We start from the raw sequence: 22,752 nt of genomic DNA on the forward strand, positions 1-22,752 counted from the left end.
TTTGTAAAGTCTCAGATCAACCTCAAAACCCTCCTTCTGATGTTCTGAGGAAACGGATATGCCTTTTTTCCGGATCGCGTTTCAGAATGACTTCTACTTCCTTCTCAAATAAAGTAGTTATGGAGACATTTCCAAATATATTTTTGCTTCCAGCATTAAGCATTATAAGTTGGCCTTTCAAATAGATCTTCAGATATTACATTTGGTCTGGAATTGGTGTCTGTCTGGTTTGCATTCTCACACTTGAGAGTCTTCTTATTTTTTTTCTTTGGCCACACTGGGCGGCTTGCGGGATCTTAGTTCCCCAACCAGGGATCGAACTTGGGCCCTCGGCAATGAAAGCACTGAGTCTTAATCACTGGACTGCCAGGGCATTCCCACACTTGGAGCCTCTAACCAAGCTCAACATATTCACATTGCAAAGAGTTCTCAGACGGAAACAGAGCTCTCAGTCAACAGTGCATGTGAACTAAAGGAAGCAGATACTTAGTCTCACCATGGAGTTTCCTTTAGGATTTTCCTGATTTCTTTAGTCAAGAACTCACCTTCACAGGAAAAAGAAAATGTATTTGAAAAGAAGGCAAAAGTCCTTCATCTGAAGCACTTTGTAACACTATGAAACAAGCAAAGCAAAGTGCATTTCTGAAATGCTGACTCAGAAAATAAGCCCCCAAATCTAGTTTTATTCATTAAGGTTCTCTGCTTTTAAGCAACCCAAACTGGCTCTAACTTAGTTCTGGGGAGATAATGAGATAAATTACAGATTCCAAAAGAAGTCTCTAAAAGCTGGACCACGATCAAGCAAGGAGATGGGCAAATCCTCTCCCCAGAGAGCAACTATAGAGATAGACAAATAAGCACAACCATTTAAGTGTTCTGGATATGAACCAACATCATACAACAATCTGAGAAGTGGGTAATCTTGAAAAATCTGCTCAACTCTGGATAAGAACACTGGGAATCTGTGGCATTCTGGGATAAGCCTTCTCCTAGCCTACCCCAGCATGGTAGGCATGCAGGTTTTGCCAGATGAGACAGGTCATGGGGACTGGCAGCTTCTGTGCCCTGGTTGAAGGAGCTTTGTTGTTCGGAGCACTGGGTGGTGGCCGCACCCAGCAGCCTTAATATTAAAAGTGATTATGTAGCAGTTGGTCAGGTGGGGTAGGCCAATGGATACAGTGGCCTGAGGTTTCAAGATCAGGGCAGCATATTCCAGGCTGAGGCTGCAAACACAGACAATGGACTCTGGAGGGGGCACATGCTAGCCACACACTCCTGGTTAGCCCTGAAGCTGCGATATTTGCGTAGGAGATGTGAAAGGGCCCAGTAGAAGGTAAAATCTAGGGCAGAATTGAAAACGTTGTGAACCTCGAATGTGCTTCTCCTACAAACAAATCCATCGGTAGAGATGGAAGACTTACTGACTCAAGCTGACGTGAGCATAACCTCTGTGCCGTCACTGGCTGACACAAATCTACACAGACACAGGGGTGACCCCTAGGAAGTCAGGATTAAAAGCGAAATTTAAAAGAGTTTTTAAAAGGGAGCAAAGACATCAGCAGACACACGTCACAGACAGAATTAACAGATTCACCTAGTTAAGTTATGGAAGGAAAGAAGAAAGGACCATAAACACAACCCTCAGGGGCAAAAACATTTGAATCCAGAATTTTTCCAACATATTTTCTAAAATCTCCAGTTTCTGAATGACCCTGTAAGTGGGTTCTCCCACACAGCCTCCAGATGAGAGCTCCCCCTAAGCCAACATCTGCATGTCAGCCTGGTGGGTCCCGTCACTAGAGAGCCCGGTGGAGCCCACATGGACTTCTGATGGACAGAACTGATAACAAACGGGGGCTGTTAGAAACAGCGAACTTTGTTATGCATAGAAAACTAGTAGAGATGGTACAAACATACCTAGCACAGATGCTAGGAAAGCTCCTAGAAGTGGCAAAGAGGCGCACAGCAAGTGAGGCAGAAATGCCCCATGCCAGGGCAGGTGGTGGAAGAGGGGAATAAAAAGCTCAGCTCAGCGGGCAGCTCTGTCGGTCTGGAAAACCCACCCGATGACCATGTTCCATGGGATGCCGGGAAGGACAAGCCCTTTTCCGAAGCTATAGGGGATGTGCTGCTGGCAGAGGCACCTACATCACAAACTTCAATAGCATCAATTCTCAGTAGACCAAGGCTAATGGTTGGAGGTGCCATCACTCAGCTGGGTTAGTAACGACAGGAAGAGTGGAACCCCAAAACTATAGAAGCCAGGTGGCGGAGCTTAACCATCAGAAGCCAGGTGAACGTGAGCATTGCAATGAGTGGCAGGTCAGCATGGCAGCCAGAGGGCCAGACCCAGAGAGTTAGGGAGATAATTAATAGAACTTGTCCCTGCAGCCAAACGGATGGACAGTTGGTAAGTGTGCCACTGTGTGTGCACAATCAGAAGATGCATGGAGGACCAGCGAAGATGCATGAGGGAAGTTGCCTCAATAAAATGTTACAGTGCTTTTCCCAGGCTCTGCAAGAAAGCCAGTGTTCAGATCAGGCATCACTTGACTGAAGAGGCCAGGTGTCTGGGAGGAAGAACCCTGTACTGACCACCACACGTGGTAATGATTCCTCCGCTCATCCTTCCAAGGGACCTATGGCCAGCTGCTTTGGTAAACAGACACTGGCAGGGGAGGGGGAGGAAAATACCCAAATATTTAAGGTCTGTTGGAAATGCCTCAACGGAAATAATTTGCCTCTCCCGAGGTCATGCCCCCTTCCCGGGGCAGCACACATGTAGTGATTTGTCAAGGAAGAAATATAAAAGCCCCAACTCAGGGCACCCCAAAAGGGCCTCCCAGCTTCAGAGGCCCCATGGGGTTGGCCTAGACCTGCATCACAACCCATCTCTCCCTCTTCTCTCTCCAGTTACCTTCTTCTTCCTTCCCAAGGGTACACTGTGGTAACTTTATCTCCTTCGTAGAATCTGTCTGCCGGGGAGCACACCCTAAGATAACTGCAAAGCATTCTGCACTTATAAATTGTTATATTTCAGCTATTGCATTGTTTTATGTTGTTTTCCTAGCCATATATTAAACAAATATCTATCAGAAACATGGAAACACCTGTTAAGAAGTCTTTAGGATTCTACTACTTAAAAAATCCTTCTTAGGATAAACAGAACAATGGCACAAATCATCTTTTAAAATCCAGAAAGGAAAGGATAGTCATCCGTTGTGCATCTCATTAACATTTTATGTGAAAAACGAATGCCAAAATATCCCCCAGTCTTTATTGCCACTGTAAAGAAGGCCATGCAGACCCCAAAATGGTGTTCTTTGGTGATTAACTATTTGCATCCATCTAATCATTCCCGCTTGCACATTATGATACCTAAGGCCTTTTTCTTTTACAGTTTTAGTAAAAAATCAATATAAAAAATAAATGAAATAAGCTCGAACGTCATTTACTTTTTCATGTTAAATGAGCCAATGATTAGAAAAAAATAAGACTAGCTAATATTCTTTTCCTCCAAGATTTAGAGTGTGTGAATGTTTATGAAAATATGCCTTTGACAAGAATGGGAGTAAATGAGCAATTGGATTTTCTGAAAGCCCAGATTCTTTCTTCCCTCCAGCTTTATTGAGGTATGATTGACAAGTACAAAATTGTATCTATCTAGGTTTTGGGCTGCAAAACAAAAGGCTTTCCCTGAGGCATGTCAGGTGGGTTCTACATTTGTAAATGAAAGTATTTCTGACATGGGAGATATAGGAAATAAAACATCAATGACATAATATTGTCAATAAAAGTTTCAATATAAATGTTTAATGTATTTTGAATAAATTAGTTGTCTAGACTTGAATTTGGGACAGTCAGTTCCCCTGAATAATGTGGATATATAAAATCCAATAAAGATGGTCAAAATGTGTCTTTTCTTTGGTGACTACTAAGTTACAAACTCAAATGGCCACAGATCCTGCCAGGTATTAAAAAAACCCGTCTCTCTTCGTTCCTTTTTTCCTTACATCCCAGGATCTCTTGACCCTGGCGAAGTGGCGGGTGGGTACCGCTCCCCAGCCATCCTGGAATCCCTTGCTAGCTGAGGACCAGTTCCTGGGAGCTGCATGTGCACTTCCTTCTCCTTGCTGTCGTCTTCCTGGGGACAGGTGTGGGGAAAGAGAGTCACCTCTCCCGCTCCTCAGGGCAGCGGCAGCAGTGCCGCCTCCGGACTGCACCTGCGAAAGGAGCTAGGGGAGGAGATAACCTAAAAACTAAATTATTTGTATTATCCTTCTACTTTAAAATATACACAGAACGGAGACCTTCAAGATGGTGGAGGAGTAAGACGTGGAGATCACCTTCCTCCCCACAAATACATCAGAAATACATCTACACGTGGAACAACTCCTACAGAACACCTACTGAACGCTGGCAGAAGACCTCAGACTTCCCAAAAGGAACAGATGCCTGAGGGCGACCTACACACAGAGGCAGGGCCAAAACCAAAGCTGAACCCCAGGAGCTGTGTGAACAAAGAGGAGAAAGGGAAATTTCTCCGTGCAGCCACAGGAGCAGGAGATTAAATCCCCACAATCAACTTGAGGTACCCTGCATCTGTGGAATATCTGAATAGACAATGAATCATCCCAAAATCAAGGTGGTGGACTTTGGAAGCAACTGTAGACTTGGGGTCTGTTGTGTACGACTGATTTGCTTCTGATTTTTATGTTTACTTTAGTATAGTTTTTAGCGTTGTTATCACTGGTGGATTTGTTTATTGGTTTGGTTGCTGTCTTCTTCTTTTTTCATTGTTATTATTATTATTTTTTTAATTCTCTTTTTAGTAAACTTTTTTTCTTTCTTTTTTTCTCCCTTTCCTTCTCAGCCATGTGTCTGACAGGGTCTTGGTGCTCCAGCCTGGTATCAGGCCTGAGCCTCTGAGGTGGGAGAGCCAAGTTCAGGACATTGGACGACCAGGGACCTCCAAGCCCCACGTAACATCAATTGGTGAAAGCTCTCCGAGAGATCTCCATCTCAACCCTAAGACCCAGCTCCTCCCAATGGCCAGCAAGCTTCAGTGCTGGATGTCCCATGCCAATCAACTTGCAAGACAGGAAAACAACTGCACCCATTAGCAGAGAGGCTGCCTAAAATCATACTAAGTTCACAGATACCACAAAACACACCACAGGACACAGCCCTGCCCACCAGAAAGACAAGATCCAGCCCCACCCACCAGAACACAGGCACCAGTTCCCTCCACCAGGAAGCTTACACAAGCCATTGAACCAACCTCACCCACTGGGGGCAGACACCAAAAACAACGGGAGCTACGAACCTGCAGCCTGTGAAAAGGAGACCCCAAACACAGTAAGTTAAACAAAATGAGAAGACAGAGAAATATGCAGCAGATGAAGGAGCAAGGTAAAAACCCACCAGACCAAACAAATGAAGAGGAAATAAGCAGTCTACCTGAAAAAGAATTCAGAGTAATGAGAGTAAAGATGATCCAAAAGCTTGGAAATAGAATCGAGAAAATACAAGAAACGTTTAACAAGGACCTAGAAGAACTAGAGAGCAAGCAAACAATGATGAACAACACAATAAAATGAAATTAAAAATTCTCTTGAAAGAATCAATAGCAGAATAACTGAGGCAGAAGAACAGATAAGTGACATGGAAGAAAAAATAGTGGAAATAACTACCATGGAACAGAATAAAGAAAAAAGAGTGAAAAGAATTGAGGACAGTCTCAGAGACCTCTGGGACAACTTTAAACGCACCAACATTCGAATTATAGGGGTCCCAGAAGAAGAAGAGAAAAAGAAAGGGTGTGAGAAAATATTTGAAGAGATTATACTGGAAAACTCCCCTAACATGGGAAAGGAAATAGTCAATCAAGTCCAGGAAGCGCAGAGCGTCCCATACAAGATAAATCCAAGGAGAAACACACCAGGACACATATTAATCAAACTATCAAAAATCAAATACAAAGAAAAAATATTAAAAGCAGCAAGGGAAAAGCAACAAATAAATAAAAGGAAATAAATAAAAATAAAATAATAAAAGGAAATAAAAGGAATCCAAATCAGAAAAGAAGTAAAACTGTCACTGTTTGCAGATGACATGATACTATACATAGAGAATCCTAAAGATGCTACCAGAAAATGACTAGAACTAATCAATGAACTTGGTAAAGTAGCAGGATACAGAATTAATGCACAGAAATCTCTTTCATTCTTATACACTAATGAAGAAAAATCTGAAAGAGAATTTAAGGAAACACTCCCCTTACCATTGCAACAAAAAGAATAAAATATCTAGGAATAAACCTACCTAAGGAGGCCAAATACCTGTATGCAGAAAACTATAAGACACTGATGAAAGAAATTAAAGATGATACAGATGGAGAGATATACCATGTTCTTGGATTAGAAGAATCAACATTGTGAAAATGACTATACTACCCAAAGCAATCTACAGGTTCAGTGCAATCCCTATCAAAATACCAGTGGCATTTTTCACAGAACTAGAACAAAAAATTTTATAATTCATATGGAAACACAAAAGACCCTGAATAACCAAAGCAATCTTGAGAAAGTAAAACAGAGCTGGAGGAATCAGGCTCCCTGACTTCAGACTACACTACAAAGCGACAGTAATCAAGACAGTATGGTACTGGCACAAAAACAGAAATATAGATCAATGGAACAGGACAGAAAGCCCAGAGATAAACCCACACACATATGATCACCTTATCTTTGATAAAGGATGCAAGAGTACACAATGAAGAAAGACAGCCTCTTCAATAAGTGGTGCTGGGAAAAGTGGGCAGCTATATGTAAAAAGTGAAATTAGAACACTCCCTAACACTGTATACAAAAATAAACTCAAAATGGATCAAAGAGTTAAATGTAAGGCTAGACACTATAAAACTCTTAGAGGAAAACATAGGCAGAACACTCTGTGACATAATTCACAGCAAGATCCTTTTTGACCCACCTCCTACAGAAATGGAAATTAAAAAAAAATCAACAAATGGGACCTAGTGAAACTTAAAAGCTTTTGCACAGCAAAGGAAACCATAAACCAGATGAAAAGACAACCCTCAGAATGGGAGGAAATATTTGCAAATGAAGCAACTGACAAAGGATTCATCTCCAAAATTGACAAGCAGCGCATGTAGCTCAATATCCAAAAAACTAACAACCCAATCCAAAAATGGGCAGAAGACCTAAAGAGACATTTCTCCAAAGAAGATATACAGATTGCCAACAAACACATGAAAAGATGCTCAACATCACTAATCATTAGAGAAATGCAAACCAAAACTACAATGAGGTATCACCTCACACTGGTCAGAATGGCCATCATCAAAAATTTACAAACAATAAATGCTGGAGAGGGTGTGGAGAAAAGGGAATAAAGATGCAGACATAGAGAATGGACTTGAGGACATGGGGAGGGGGAAGGGTAAGCTGGGACAAAGTGAGAGAGTAGCATTGACATATATACACTATCAGATGTAAAACAGATAGCTAGTGGGAAGCAGCTGCCTAGCACAGGGAGATCAGCTCGGTGCTTCGTGACCATCTAGAGGTGTGGGAGGGAGACGCAAGAGGGAGGGGATATGTGGGTATATGTATACATATAGCTGATTCACTTTGTTATACAGCAGAAACTAACACAACATAGTAAAGCAATTATACTCCAATAAAGATGTTAAAAAAACAAAACAAAACCAAAACCCATGTGAATCACATTGGTTTTAAAGATTGGGGATTGTGGGGTTTGTGGCTAACATTTACCTCTTCAAAGCATTTGAATTCCATGTACAAAATCACATTACAAAACACAGTTGTAGTCAGGAGATCGGGGCAATCATGAACTACCTCTGTTTTATATTATACGTAAAGCTTTCACTTAAAAGAACAATTTTAGCTTCACTTAGTTGGAAGACGGAGAACAGATTTTAAGTTGTTTATGGAGTTTTCGAATTGTGACAAACTATTTCAGGACTGGTGGATGTAACCACTATTATTACAGTATCCTTTTGTATGTATAAGGAGCCTATGTTTTTATATTCCAGAACTGCTTTTGGTTCTTATGCTAATTGGCAATTTCTGTTTCATTCATTTATTTTTTAATCATAGACAGTTTATGTAACCTCCTTACACCTCATTGCTCTCTGTTTCTTAGCCCAGACATAGAGAGTAACACAGATTTGAGAAGATTATTTCAGTAGTGGGACACATCCTGAGTGAGATGGAGAGCTCTTACAAATTCCTCACAGCCAAGATGGCGAGGAAACCTCTTTCTCGAAGGTAAACTCATGCCCATTCTGTTTTACACTGTGTTGTCTTTCTCAATTTTCTCCAGTACTTCAGCTACAACAATTATAACAATATCCAGTGTGGTGCAACATGGGTGCAAAGAGAATAACACATGTAGAAAGTGAGATGAAGACAGGGATATATAATTATGTGGGAGCAGAAAACAATAAATACTATAGCAACTAATCTTTATTAGTTACATTAGGAAAGTTGCTTTTAAAGTACTTAAGTCATTTCCATAACAGAAGTAGGTAATATCATGACTCCATTTTACAGATGAAAAAATTGAGGAACAGAAAGGCTAAGCAACTTGTCCAACCTCACAGATCTAGTAAGAAATGAAGCCAGGATTCAACCCAGGCAGTCTGACTGGATGGCCTGTGCACTTAACCAACACAAACCAATACAAATTTTGATGATATTGAAGATGAATCACTAAGTCTTCCACAGTTCATTGGAAGCGATACAAAAGATAAACACTGATCCCAGAGTGTCAGAATATTTGAGGACAACCAGAGAGCAGACTATCTGTTTATCTATTTCTTTCTCCATCTCTCTATATCTTTCTAGATATATATTCCAAATACATATCTCTCTATATCCCAGCATTAGAGCATTTGAAACTGTAGCAAAATTAGTCCTTCTTTAAAGCCTCTTAGCTTCCGTAATACTTCACTGTCCTGACTCACCTTAACTCAACACTAACAGTGACTTCAGTAATAGCCAACATTTTATTAAACACATTTACTCTGACCCAGGCACTGCACTAAATCCTTTCTACACATTAACATGTTTAACTCTACCTTCATACCTCTTAATCTTCTCATTCCTCCTCTTCATATATGTGGGCACTGATGCAAGTTTCATTTCCTGCATGTGATTCAATGATCCCCTCTTTTAGACCTTTCCCAAGTTTATATCCTGGCTCTACCCTCTTTGCTGGGATCCAACTTCACATTTGTGACCATCTGGTCCTCAAGTTCATCTTAATGTCGGGCTGGCAGAAGTGACGTTTGTTGTTTATCAAAATTCAAGGTGTTTTCTTCCCCAAACTGTTTCTTCTAATGACTTCCAAATGACCATTAGTGCCACCTCCATCCTTCCCGTCTGCCATCTGGAACTGCCTTTGCCACGTTCCTCCAAGTCCTGCCTCTACAGGCTGGCTCTCCCGTCCCCCAGACTCATAGCTCTTTCTGTCAATTTCCATCAACCCTTCGTCTTCACTCCACGTTACACCCTCGTGCGGACTCTAACAATTCCACCCAAAGTTTCCCTTTTTAACCTTTAATCTTATTGCCAAATTAATTTTCCTAATGTTCAGGGTTTTTTCTCAAATGTTTATATATTGATGACAATTTTATCTGCAATAAGATAGTTATGAACTCACCATTGGTTTTTATTTTTACTAATTTTTCTGATATGTGTAAATTTCTTCTTTCTTCCCCCAGTTTTACTGAGATATAATTGACTGTATCAGTTTCAGGGGAATGGCATAATGATTTGAAATATGTATATATTGCAAAATGATTAGCACAACTTTTGCTAACATCCATCGCCTCACAGTTACAATTTTTTTTCTTGTGGTGAGAACTTTTAAGAACTACTCTATCAGCAACTTTCAAATATATAAAACAGTATTGCTAACTATAGTCTTCATACTATACATTACATCCCCAGAGCTCACTTACCTTATAACTAGAAATGGGTATCTTTTAACCACCTTCACCTAATTCCTCCATCCCCAACACCCATCTCTGGTAACCTCAAATCTGATCTGTTTCTATGAGCTTGGGCTTTTTAGATTCCACATATAAGTGAAATCACACAGTATTTCTCTTTCTCTGTCTGACTTATTTCACTTAGCATAATGCCCTCAAGATTCCTCCAGGTTGTCACAACTGGCAGGATTTTCTTCTTTCTTGTGGCTGAATAGATTTCTATTATATATACACCGTGCGTTCTTTGTTCATTCATCGATGGATATTCCAGCTGTTTCCATACTGTAGCTATTGTAAATAATGCTGAAATAAACATGGGTGTGCAGATATCTCTTCAGGTGATTTCCTTCAGATACATACCCAAAAATGGAATTACTGGGTCATATGGCAGTTCTATTTTTAATTTTTTGAGCAACCTCTATATAGTTTTCCATAGTGGCTGCACCAATTTACATTCCCACCAAAAGTACAAAAAAGGTTCTCTTTTCTCTACATCCTCACCAGCATTTGTTATCTCTTGTCTTTTGGATGGCACCCATTCTAAAAAGTGTGAGGTGATATCTTTTTGTGGTTTTAATTTGTATTTCCCTAATGATTAGTGATGTTGAGTACTTTTTCATGTACCTGTTGGCATCACTGATTTTAAAATATCTACCAAATTTCTAATCACTCCAATATTTGAGTTCAACTCATCCCTGGCCTACTTATTTTTATTCTCCTTTTTATTCTCTTTGTCTCTTATATACTCCAATAAAACAATTACAGTTCTCCAAATAAACCAAGCCAAAAATTGCTCACTTTTTTACACTATTTCTTTCACCTGAAAGTGTATTATTCCTTATGCAAATAGTGCCCATCTTTCAAGGTCCCATTTAAATGTCCTCCATGAAATCTTCCCTGATTGCCCAAGAAGCAATTACTCTGTCTTTGAAACTTCCATGACATTTTAGTTGTTCTCATATGGCCCTTACTGCTTTTAACATCTATTGTATTTATTTCTCTATGTGTCTTATTTTCATACATGACCGTATAGAACCCTATAGTGATAGGCATCATATTTTGTAAATCATTATCATTGAATCAGTCAGAATCCTGGGTTGGGGTCACAGATGGCACTCTCAAATTAAGACGTCTTGGAAAGTGAGGGCATGGTGTAGAGAAACCACAGGGACACTGGTGTATTCCGGGCTCATAACAGCAGAGCTGTTACCATCTCCACACTTTAGTGAAGTGAGTGATTTTTAGAAGCACTGACCTTTGAAGTTATGGCAGCACTGAGCAGTGATGTGATCTTTCCACGTAGCCTGAGACAATCTTGTAGGGAGGGTCCAGGTGAAGTAATGCCACACCTTCATCCTTCTCTTCTACAACCTCCTATTGGTGCTCTGATTGGCCAAACATAATTCAGGGCCAAAGGGCAAAGTTGCCTGATGACTGTACATTTCCTGTGGCAGCAAATTGGGTGGAGAAAGGTAGAGAGGGGTTCTGACACAATCACTAAGATTTTACATTTAGTAAATTAATTTAATTAAACATTTAATAAATATTTATGGAATACCCCTTCAAGTTGCAAATACTACTTCATGACATTTTAAGGTTGAGATATTTTAAAGGTTGTAGGGTCTAGTTGATTTCCTTAACTATTTATTTCTAAGCATACTTTTACACTCTGCTCATCTCAGTGATAAAGGAAAAGCCTTTTTTTCTTCCCCAAAATATGTACTCTTATGATATTTCTTATGAGATGAGATGACTTTTCAATAAACTGATGCTGACACAGGGATTGTTTTTTAAATGTAGATTTTTAAAATGACAATTTTCCGGTGGAGGGGAGCAGGGAAGAAGTTTGGTACAAAATGATCTACCTGGTTCCTAAATTTCACGTCTCTTGCCAAAGATTATTTAAAAAGCAAGTTTTCTTTTCCATTTTAACTTGCTATCTATTGAACTTTCACTGTGGCTATCTATTTTCACAGACCTCAATACACACTAAGTCAAAGAAAGAGCAACGTGACACCTAAAGTACAAGGAATTCAGTTCATTATGCTGAGTAGATTTATTGAGATTCTAATATTGCGATTGTTGTGTGCATTGCTCTCAGTTCAGACATTAAGCTTTTAAATAAAGGATTCACCAACACCGATACCAAAAAATGAAAAACACAAACCAAATGTTATGTTAAATATATACATATTATATACAATATAAGTATATGTATTTATATAAACTAAAGAAGTCTCAAAAAATTCGAAGAAATATCTCTATATGAGGAGTATGGGATGTGATTAAAATGTCAAAATGAAGAAAAATGTTTAATATTTTATATATTACAATTATGATGAGGAATGATCATTTCCCTAGTCTTCAATCTAAGTTTGATTTTAGTGGCTGTCCCAGGACATTATTCTTCCTGTTGTTACTCTCTTGAGTGGCACTGATGTCAACTGTTCTTCAACATTGCCACTAGTCATTAATGTGATCTTGTAAATAAGAAAGCAACAAATGCCTCATGGTGCAAATATATAATTAATGCTAGTTGTGAAGTATAGGGTATGACAAGATTCATGGTTCATTTTCCAGATTTCCAGGCTGATAAATTCTGTAAGATAAAAAAACTCCCCAATTTTCTCACTTAATTCAGAGGGCTCTAATTTATCAAACATTAAGTCATATTAGAACATTCTTAAGTCTTCCCTTTGCTTTTCTCCGTATAGCATAACTCTAAATTCTTTGGAATATTATGTAGGCAAAGAGCATCAGATACTGAAATGATTGCCTCTGACCTTGAAATACTCTTTCCCTGTAGCAGATGGCTGGCTGGCCCCCAGAGTGACATGATTTCCTTACATAGTATAGAGTTGTGTTAGAAGGGGCTGACTAGAGTAAACATGACTGCAGTCCCCAGGGCTCCTTGCATCTAAGGGGTGCCATACAACTAGTTCTCACTGATGCAATGTGAGTAGAAGAGATATATGTCACTTCTAGGTCAAAGTAGTTAAGAAGAAAATAGGCTTTATCCAGGACCCTAAAGGAAGGCAAAGTCACAATAGGGAAGAAGCCTGGGATCCTGAATGACAAAAGTAAACCATCCATTGACCAGGTACATCTGCAATGGACAATGGCATTGCTGACCAAAATTTTCCTTTTGTATTATACCTCTGAGATAGTAATATTTAATATAAGTGAGTACCATGATATTGAAATACACTATATATTATAAAATATCGCAATATATAAACTTACAAAATATATTACAAAATATAAAATATTATGTATTTATATATATTTGTCAAAGGTGTGTATATATATGTAAATATATTTTATATTATAATATATAAATATATATAATATTTTATATTACATATATGCTGTATATACACACATACATGCATACACACACACCTATGGCAGATATATATATAATACTTTGTATTTTTAAATATTTTTGTATTTGTATTTTGTAAATATAATTACATAATTTATATAATTATATATTTTGCAAAAGTAATTATATATTATATTTATATATAATAAATATACAATATATTTTTATCTTCCTTCATTAGGATAAAATGTTCTGAAAGGCAAAAAACTGAAAAGAAAGGAGCCTTGTTGCTTTTACTTCTACTTTAGTTAATACACATCAATCCAAAACTGAGGACAGTAGACTTCCACCCATTCCCTTGAAGAACTGTCTCTGCTGATTCTTAATTACAGCTAGACTGTGAAGAGCTTGTAAGCAAGAGAGCAAGAAAGCCTATCAATTTAGTATTTAAGTATCAGTATTAATTACTCGTGTGAAGAAATATGTGATTGTACAAATGGCTCAATGATGGTTACAAAGGAGTTTGCATTTGCAAACGAATGTCTGCAATCTGCCTGGTAAGCACCACTTACAGAATTTAAAAAGTGTAGCCCCTGAAATCAGACAAGCAATTCATACAGCGGTTCCTGTTCTTGCGTTAGAGGGTTCTCTGCTGTGACTGTGTTCACCTCTGGCAGCTCCATTACTTAGTCTCCCAAATTGGCTCATTTGAGAACCACCTCGGAGTATGTCTTCCCTCTCAATGACCAGTTCTATTACTGATTTGATGTTTTCCCCAGAAGAAACTCTCTTGGAATTTACATAAAGCATCTCTCTTGACCCCACTTCTGCCATCAGCAATTGCTCCATATATTTACTCCCTTGTGATCATAACTCCTTAAGAGACTTGTTTTTGTTCCCTGTCTCCAATTCATCTCTGGCCAGGCTCTTTTAAACTACTCCCATAGGACTTTTTCTTCGCCACTCCACACACCATTATACCATTACAGGGTCATCCATGAGCTCCACATTTCTAAATCCAAAGGTCTCAGTCCTCACCATATGTGACCATCAGCAGCATTTGACAAAGCATTTGATGAGTTCTTCCTCCCTGATATACTTTTTTCACTTGGTTCCAAAATCCCACCCCTATTGACTGTCCTCTTGTCCTATTGGTCCCTCCTTCTCAGTCTCCTTTGCCAATTTCTCTTTTCCATAACTTCTTGATGCCCAAGTGTCTCAGATCTCAGTCTATAGTCCTTTTCTCTATCTACACTCGTTTCTTTGGTAATCTCATCTGGTTTTACTGCTTTAAATGTATTTATTTGCAACTATTTCCAAATTTATGTCTCCTGCAAACTCTGGACTGCAACTGCATACTTGACATCTTGAGATACTTAGATGCCTAATAGATACGAATGATTTCACATGTTCCAAACAAAGCTCAGATATACCCCCATGTTTATATAATCTGCTCTACCCATATCTTGCAGGTATACTGAGTATAAGGTATACCTTATACCCAGAATGTCAGGAAATCCTGTTGATTCTGCCTTAAAAATACCTGACTGGAACCTGACTGCTTTCCACCTTTTCCATCGCTACCATTCTGGTTGGATCCGCCATCATCTTTTACCTGGATTGCTGTGATAGCCTTATAATCCTTTAAAATATAAGAAAAGCCATGTCCTCTTTTCAAACTGTCAAGGGCTCCTATCTCACTCAGAGTGAAAAACTAAATCCTCACAATGGCCTACAAGGACTCAAACTGCCTCTCTGTCTTCAACTATTCACTTTTCTCTTGTCCTCTCTCTTTCAGCCACACTGGCCTCCATGCTGCTTCTCAAGTATGCTATATACTTGTTAACACAGGACCTTTGCACTGGCTGTTACCTCTACTTGGCCTATTCCCCCTCCAGATATCCACATGGCTAACTTGAGCTCTTCATGTCTTTGTTGAAATGTCATTTTTTTAACTTGGAGCTCAATCTGAACCCACGTTTAAAATCTTCCCTCTTTCCATGCCTTGCGATACTTCTCTTATTTTTCTATAGCAACTTTCAATCTCAAATCAATCATACCATTTACTTATTAATTATAACTATTCTGTCTTAACTGTAGCCCCTGATCATATATAAACTCCCCATAGGCAGGAGTCTTTACAATTTTTTATTTACTTGCATATCCTCAGCAGTTGGAACCGTGTCTCGAACAAGGTTTATGCTTAACAAATACTTGCTGCATGAACTGAATACAGGAAAAAAGCAAGTGTGTGTGTTACCTGATCCATTCACTCTTCCACAATATTGAACTTAATCAATCACTCACCTTGTGCAATGTTCAGATTAGTAGGCATGGATTATCTAAACATTTTAATTATTTTTCAGTAGTTTATGTGAGGGGTTCATGGTGTACCCAGTTATTTAATAATGATATAATCTACTTATCAAATGTTGAGAAAAACAAAACTTTGCTAAAAGCAATAAACCTTGTAAGAGATGCAGACTAAATCTGCCTCTGCAACTCCAATTTGTTGATTCTCAAACTGTCTGTGGTGAAATTCCCAATCCATCACAGAACTTTTGTAAAGTATAATAAAAAGGAATTACCAGAAAAGTAAAAATTCAAAAAGGCACAAATAGGGCTTCCCTGGTGGCGCAGTGTTTGGGAGTCCGCCTGCCGATGCAGGGGACACGGGTTCGTGCCCCGGTCTGGGAGGATCCCACATGCCACTGAGTGGCTGGGCCCGTGAGCCATGGCTGCTGAGCCTGCGCGTCCAGAGCCTGCGCTCCGCAACGGGAGAGGCCACAACAGTGAGAGGCCCGCAAACCGCTAAAAAAAAAAAAAAAAAAAAAAAGGCACAAATAATACAAAGTCCATTTGTTTAGTATGAGGTTAAACAAAATTGTCAAATGGTTAAACATTTCTACTCTCAATTTTTGCATTTGTCTTATCGTGAACAGTAAGGAAGTGTTGGCATATCCCCATGGGCCCTAGAACCACACTTGGTGCAGGGCCACCCTAATCTATATGACTCCCCATTCCCATCTCTTTCTGTATGTGCCCTTGACATGAGCCTGCAAACCTTATACAGGTAACTGCTCTGTTACCACTGTAGTGTCTCTGTCTTACCCACACTAAATAAACTGTACAGTAGGCACCTTAATCTAACACAGGTAGTGTGGTCACTGAGAATATAGGATAAGATCTCACAAAAACTTTACACAAATTTGTCTCCCAGAGCTAGGATGGCTTGTAATCATGCTCACCTTGCCCCTCCCAGAAGACCTTCCCGCAGAGTTAGACAACTGTGTGTATGGGGACCTGGTGACTCTGCTAGGAGGACAGGGCTATTTTCATCTCCTTGGTCACGTTCTTTGTCAAGATGCTCAACAAACTGGCAGCAGAAACGGCAGTTTTCCTGTCAGAATTGTCCCTGGGAGAAAGCGCGTTTCGGTATAAACGATTGTGTCCAGTGGTCGTCCAGGAAACGGTTTTGCAATCTGCGTTTAATCAAATTCATTGAGTTTTCACAGCATTACAAGCAGTTCATGACTGTCATTTTCCCCACAGATGACTCTATTCCTCAGTACCACTTACCCACTTAACACCTCCTGGCAACGGCCAGTGCCAGCCATCTGCCTCCATGGCGCCTAAAGTAGCAACTTCTGATGCAGAGTGTGAATATTATGTTATTACATTTAATCTTTCCTCTGTGTGTTATCATTCAGCACAACGTCCTTCTGGATTACAGAAAATTAGATGGCAAATAATATTGCTTCCATATTGTTTTCTCCTCCCAGATTCCAGGCTTTGCCGCCAATAACCAGCCACTCTCTGGACCCAAGGCAAACCATTAGGTACTGCTCCAATGCCTGAGCATTGCTCAGAACTGCACTGCACTGGATTGCGTGGAATGTACACTAGCACTGCGTCTGTTGCCGCGTCTCCCTACTGTGAGCCGGCGAGGTTTTTAGCGTGGAACGCCATCTAGAGCACGGCTTATGCAACATATAATTTCAATTCTCTCCATCACAATGCGGGGTTTGTTTTCCACTCCTAAATTTCTACGTGGACAGAAGTGTGGGATGGGTTGCACATGCTGAGCTGTACACGTACGATCACCCTGACGATTCCACTGTGAAATCTTGGGCAGATGAGCTATGGCTGACAACACCAAAAAACCACTCAAGTCAGCACAGAGGCAAAAACAACAACAAAACCCATCAAAATTGGTGTGTAGCATCTTATAAGCAAAAGCTAGTTGCTTGACCTACGGTTTTTATTTTTCAACTTCAAGGTAGGTGTCGTGTAGAACTTTATCCCCGAAAATCTGATTTAATGGGTGTCCCTGACTCTGAAAAGTGACTCCTCATTCATTCATTTAATGTTCTGGCAATAAATATGTATTAAGTGCCCATTAGGTTTTTCACTTCAGTATTTCAAGATGCCTAATGGAGTATTTGTCTAATGTGAGTTCAATGGGACATTAGATTCATGGATGTTGTGAAAAGGAATTATTCTATGGTCAATCGAGTTGGCAAAAAAAAAAAAAACTGCATTAAACAAAGATAATCATGCCTATTGGTAGAATGGTTTCTCAGAGTTGACAGCCGGCTAACGTGCATTGAGAATTTCTAAGTGGGGAATTTAAAGGGTCAGATTAGCAATAGTGTTTTAGTTAACTGGATGCCTCTGGCCTCTTGCATTTTTCTTCAGAATACCTTATAGCCCTCATATTTCTCAGAATACATTTTGGTAATTGTACCTTTACATTCTACTGATCATTAATATTTATGTGACACCTCCCTCTCCCCAAACCTTTTCCATTTTCCTTGCAGTTAGGTGGGGGCATTATGACTAGTTGTGGCCTATGGTCTTCAGCAAATCAACGCATCGCAGAATGGTTGTGAGTTCTACAGGATCTGTCTTTCCCTCTAGTGGTGATCACAGAGGATGAATAATGAGATGTTGAGGTCAAAAGACAAGAAAGGTCTGAATCTCTGAGTCAGCATTTCAAGAAAGTGACTGTGAAGAGACAAAGACTAGAGTAGAATCGGCATGAGTAGGAAATAAACTCTTATGGGTTTGAAACTCTGAGGTTTTGAAGTTTGTTACTGCAGCACAGCTGATCCTGGCCTCTCTGTCTATAATGAAGCTACTGTGGATGACATTTTTTATCTATGGCATGGAATTTTATCCGTACTAAATGGATTGTCTTCCTGACCATAATTACATGTTCTCATTTGTGTGCAGATTTTACCAACTCATCATTGCTTAACAAGTATTTGGAAGAAAAGAAAAAAAATTTTTGAAAAGGTGGGAAGAGAGTCAGTACAATAAGCTGCATTTCTTACTAAAGATTTCCAGCAGGTGCTGCCTGTGAGAAAGAATATGCTAGAGCCTATGAACACACTTATGTCTAAGAGAAGAGTCTTTCTTTGCCTCAGATAGGATTTTTTTCCACTTAATTTATGAGTCTAGGTAAAAACATAAATCCCCTTCACCTTCAAGGAAAGCCTTTGGTCCTAAAGCAAGGACCAAAGAAGAAGCCATTTTATCAGAAACTTAAGTATCTTCATTACAACATCAACAACATTTATTACATCCACTAGTTGGCAGGACACTCTCTTGAACTCCAAAAGAATTTACATAATTTGGCCCCTGGGATTTTTATAGTCAAAAGCAGCATCACTTAACATCCCCCCCCACCTCTCCTGAGCACACGTGATCAATGACATTCACATGAATGATGCATTTGCATGTTCAAAGCCACAGTTATGCACCATTTCCAGCAAAACGTTGGTCATCCTTCCTTCTCTCTTCCAGTCAAGAGACATAGTGTAATGCAAATAAGTAAGAGGGATATTCGAGGAATAGCCTTGAACGTGTCCTATTTATTTAAAGGAATACTTTGTGAACTCTGTTTTTTTAATTCTACAAGTGAAAAGTTAATTGGATTTGCAAAACTACTGACCATTACATGCTGATGATGATTATAGTTAATATTTATGGAATGTTTTCTATAGATAAAGCAGCACTCCAAATACATGTAAATATAGACATATAGTTGTTTTTATATCAATTTACTTAATCCTTAGTCCTCACCACAATCATCTGAAAGGGCATTATGATTGTCCCCCATTTTGTAGAAGAGGAACCTGAGGTAGAAAGGAGGAAGTGACTTGGACAAGGTTATGTGGCTGGGAATTAGTAGAATTAATATTATGTCATCTGCCAAGTGACTTCAAAGCTCACATCCTTTGACATCACTAAAATATTATAAAATAGTATCATAAAATAGTATGTCATAATATTTACAGTTGAGAACAGCTAAGCATCTCTAGACTGCTCTTAGTTTACTGCTAAATCTTGGGAATCTAAGTTTCCCTTTTTCTCGAGGGGCTGGGAAGATTTACTGCAAAATCCCTTGTAACCACAGGAAGTTATAATCCTTTTAAGAAACACTCACTATCACCACCTCACTGAGGGAATGAGAGAAAGGAAGATGCCACATGGGTTAGCCTTCCATTTTGTATTAGAGAACCGTTGTGGAGTCAGAGCTCTGGGATGCAAAACGTAGCTCTACACTTGCTCTGCGACCATTCTGATTTTCATTTACTCTTTTGTCCAATATCATTCATTGAGTACCCTGTCTGGGTCTAGCACCTTTCCAGACCTTGCAGAGACAGTACTGGACAGACAGGCCAGGTTCTTGCCCTCACGATACTTACATTTCAGTGGGAGGAAGCAGGTAATGCACCAGGACACGAGTTCATTAGAGGACCAGTTTCAGAGAACAGTGAATTACCTAAAGAAAAAAATGTAGAGTAATGTGAGCCACAGTAACTGTAGGGAGGGTACAAAAAAATCACTAAATAGAAACAGAATATGTTGGGCATAATGTTAATGGAAAGTATAGAGTACAACGTTCTCTCTGTACTTTTTGTGACATGAAATTGAAGATGCACATAAATAAAACATGGATGTTTTCAGAATGACTTTTGTGGGTAATTCTCTTCTTGTGTGGATATTATTTTCAAACTAGTCTGTAGTGAACTAAATTGAAAATGCTTTCCCTTCAAAAACAATGTAAAAGCTTCAACCGTATTTTAATAAAGAAAAATTAGGAAAAAATACAAAAATAAACAATCATGCAATGTTGATATGGGCTACTCAGCTGTCATAAAAAATGAGAACAATAAAGACAATATAGTCACCTAAGAATGTTTGTGATACAGTAAGAATATACAGAATACAAAATTATTTATGATAGCTATTATTATAACTACATAATATTTTACACGCATAAAACAAAGAGATGAACATTGCCCAGACAATAAAGTCAGTTGAATAGTAGGGAAATTGGATTGTATATGATATTTTCTTATTCTTGGTATTTATGAAATAATTTTTAAACTGTTCATATGATTTTAAAACAAAGCAAGCACTCTAACGATTTTGAACAATCCCCGCTGACTTCACTGAGGGGAAGAACAAGTTTTCCTTATTTGACTTTCATATAAACTATTATTCTATAAAAGTTTTAATATATGTTGCTCTTGCAAATGGGTGTCCTAAACTACACGTAAATCTGTTTTCAATTCAGTAGTTAATCATCGCTAGACAGACACGTACTCTAGGTAGGCTACTGAATCCATCAAAGAGTTGATCTCTCCAAGGTTAGTTACAAGTGGTGCTTAACTTTGTTCTTTTCTGTTTATTTTTTGTCTATGTTGAGGTTACTTCCCTATAAATCTAATTTACAAGTTTTCTCCTCACTGCAGTGTCTGGTAAGATGGCTAATTTTCTTCCCTAAGCTTGTGACAATTATAATTCTAGAATCTTTTCTAATTCCAGCTTCCCTTCTCCTTTTCATTTCTCTGTATACCCAGCAGCTTTTATACTAAATTTTGATACTCAGTCGTTTGCATTTTACCTTCTCCACTTAGAATACCGTTACATTTAGAATAGGAAATCTTTTATTTTCAGAGACACTGGCTACCATTATGTGTTCATATGAATCTTTCTACTTACTGACTCACATATGACTCTGGACACCCTGATTATTTGGGGGAATTGTAGGGTCATGCCTTTTTTGTGTGTGGTACGCGGGCCTCTCACTGTTGTGGCCTCTCCCATTGCGGAGCACAGGCTCCGGACGCTCAGGCTCAGCGTCCATGGCTCACGGGCCCAGCCGATCCGCGGCATGTGGGATCTTCCTGGACCGGGGCACAAACCCGTGTCCCCTGCATCAGCAGGCAGACTCTCTACCACTGCGCCACCAGGGAAGCCCGGGTCATGCCATTTTTAATGTGATGTTTCATTCCTCTATTTTTATAGTTTGCATGGAATGCAGTCAAGTTTGTGTGAGTGTCTGTATCTCATCTGATGTTCATTTGCTTCTGAAGGTCAAAGTATAAGCTAGGTGAAAAATTAGCAGTGATTCCAGACCTAGAACAAGTTAATGGCAGGCCTGAAATGGATGTTCTTACCAAGCATTTATAAGGTTACAGCTAGCCGCTTTCTCTCAGGATCCCAACAGAACAGCAGCGAAATCTTTGTGTCCAAAACTCCCACTGTGACTGCTGTCTTTCCTGCCCAGCCTTCATTGTATTGCATATGCAATATGTGGGTTACAGTAATCCCTTTTTTCTCTCTTCAATCATTATTGATTCAAGTGTTTATTAAGAAGTCACTACATGCCAAGCAATGGTTAATTCATTAGCTGGAACCAAACATTAACTCTCTGTGTCATGGACCTTCAACTAGAGGTGCAGACAGGAAATCCTTTAAACAAACACGTAAGTATGACATTGCAGAGAGTGAAAAGAGCTATAAAGGACATTAACTTGGGAAATAGGAAGTGGCTGAGTTAGGGGCTGGCACTTAGACGGGGTGATCAGAGTGAGCCTCCCTAAGAAACTGACATTTGAACTGAGATTTAAATGATGTGACTGGCCAGGTTCAGAGCTGGGGACTCTGTATCCGGTAGAGGCAACAGCAAGGGTCAAGACCCCCCAGCTGCAGGGGGAAACTTGGGGTGCTTGAGGAATGGAAAGAAAGCCACTGGGTCTTGGGCAGAGTAACAGGGGAGCAAATGGCAGAGGTGAAGTTGGAGGGGTAGGCATGGGCCAGGTTAGGGGTTGGCAAGCTACGGCGCATGGGCAAACTCTCCCTAGTTACCTGTTTTTGGTGAACCGATAACGTTTTTTACAAATGCACACTTGCAGTCATTATGGTGATAGGGGACACTGAATTTGAATAACAGTTAGTGCTATCCCTCTCACAAACAAGAATTTCACTCTTGTAATTATTAGTTGATGATTACAAAAATTATACTTATATATTTTAATAATAACCTTTTGTTATTTAATAAGAATAATTTTTTTAATATTTTGAAATTCAC

At 39.4% G+C, this 22,752-nt stretch overlaps 1 protein-coding gene across 1 annotated transcript in view; it reads right to left on the bottom strand.

Moving 5' to 3' along the window:
- Nucleotides 1–22,752, bottom strand: part of LOC309817092 (uncharacterized protein) — a 121,134-nt gene that overhangs the window by 41,874 nt on the left and 56,508 nt on the right. The window contains exons 2-3 of the mRNA XM_082645035.1: nt 20,078–20,154; nt 11,295–11,484 (exon numbers count right to left, since the gene is read on the bottom strand). Of these exons, the coding sequence (XP_082501161.1) occupies nt 11,295–11,394 (100 nt within the window). The 5' untranslated portion in view covers nt 11,395–11,484; nt 20,078–20,154. The remainder of the gene's footprint in view (nt 1–11,294; nt 11,485–20,077; nt 20,155–22,752) is intronic.

This window comes from Mesoplodon mirus (assembly GCF_964341445.2).
Source record: "Mesoplodon mirus genome assembly, chromosome: 15".
NCBI classification, from domain to species: domain Eukaryota; kingdom Metazoa; phylum Chordata; class Mammalia; order Artiodactyla; family Ziphiidae; genus Mesoplodon; species Mesoplodon mirus.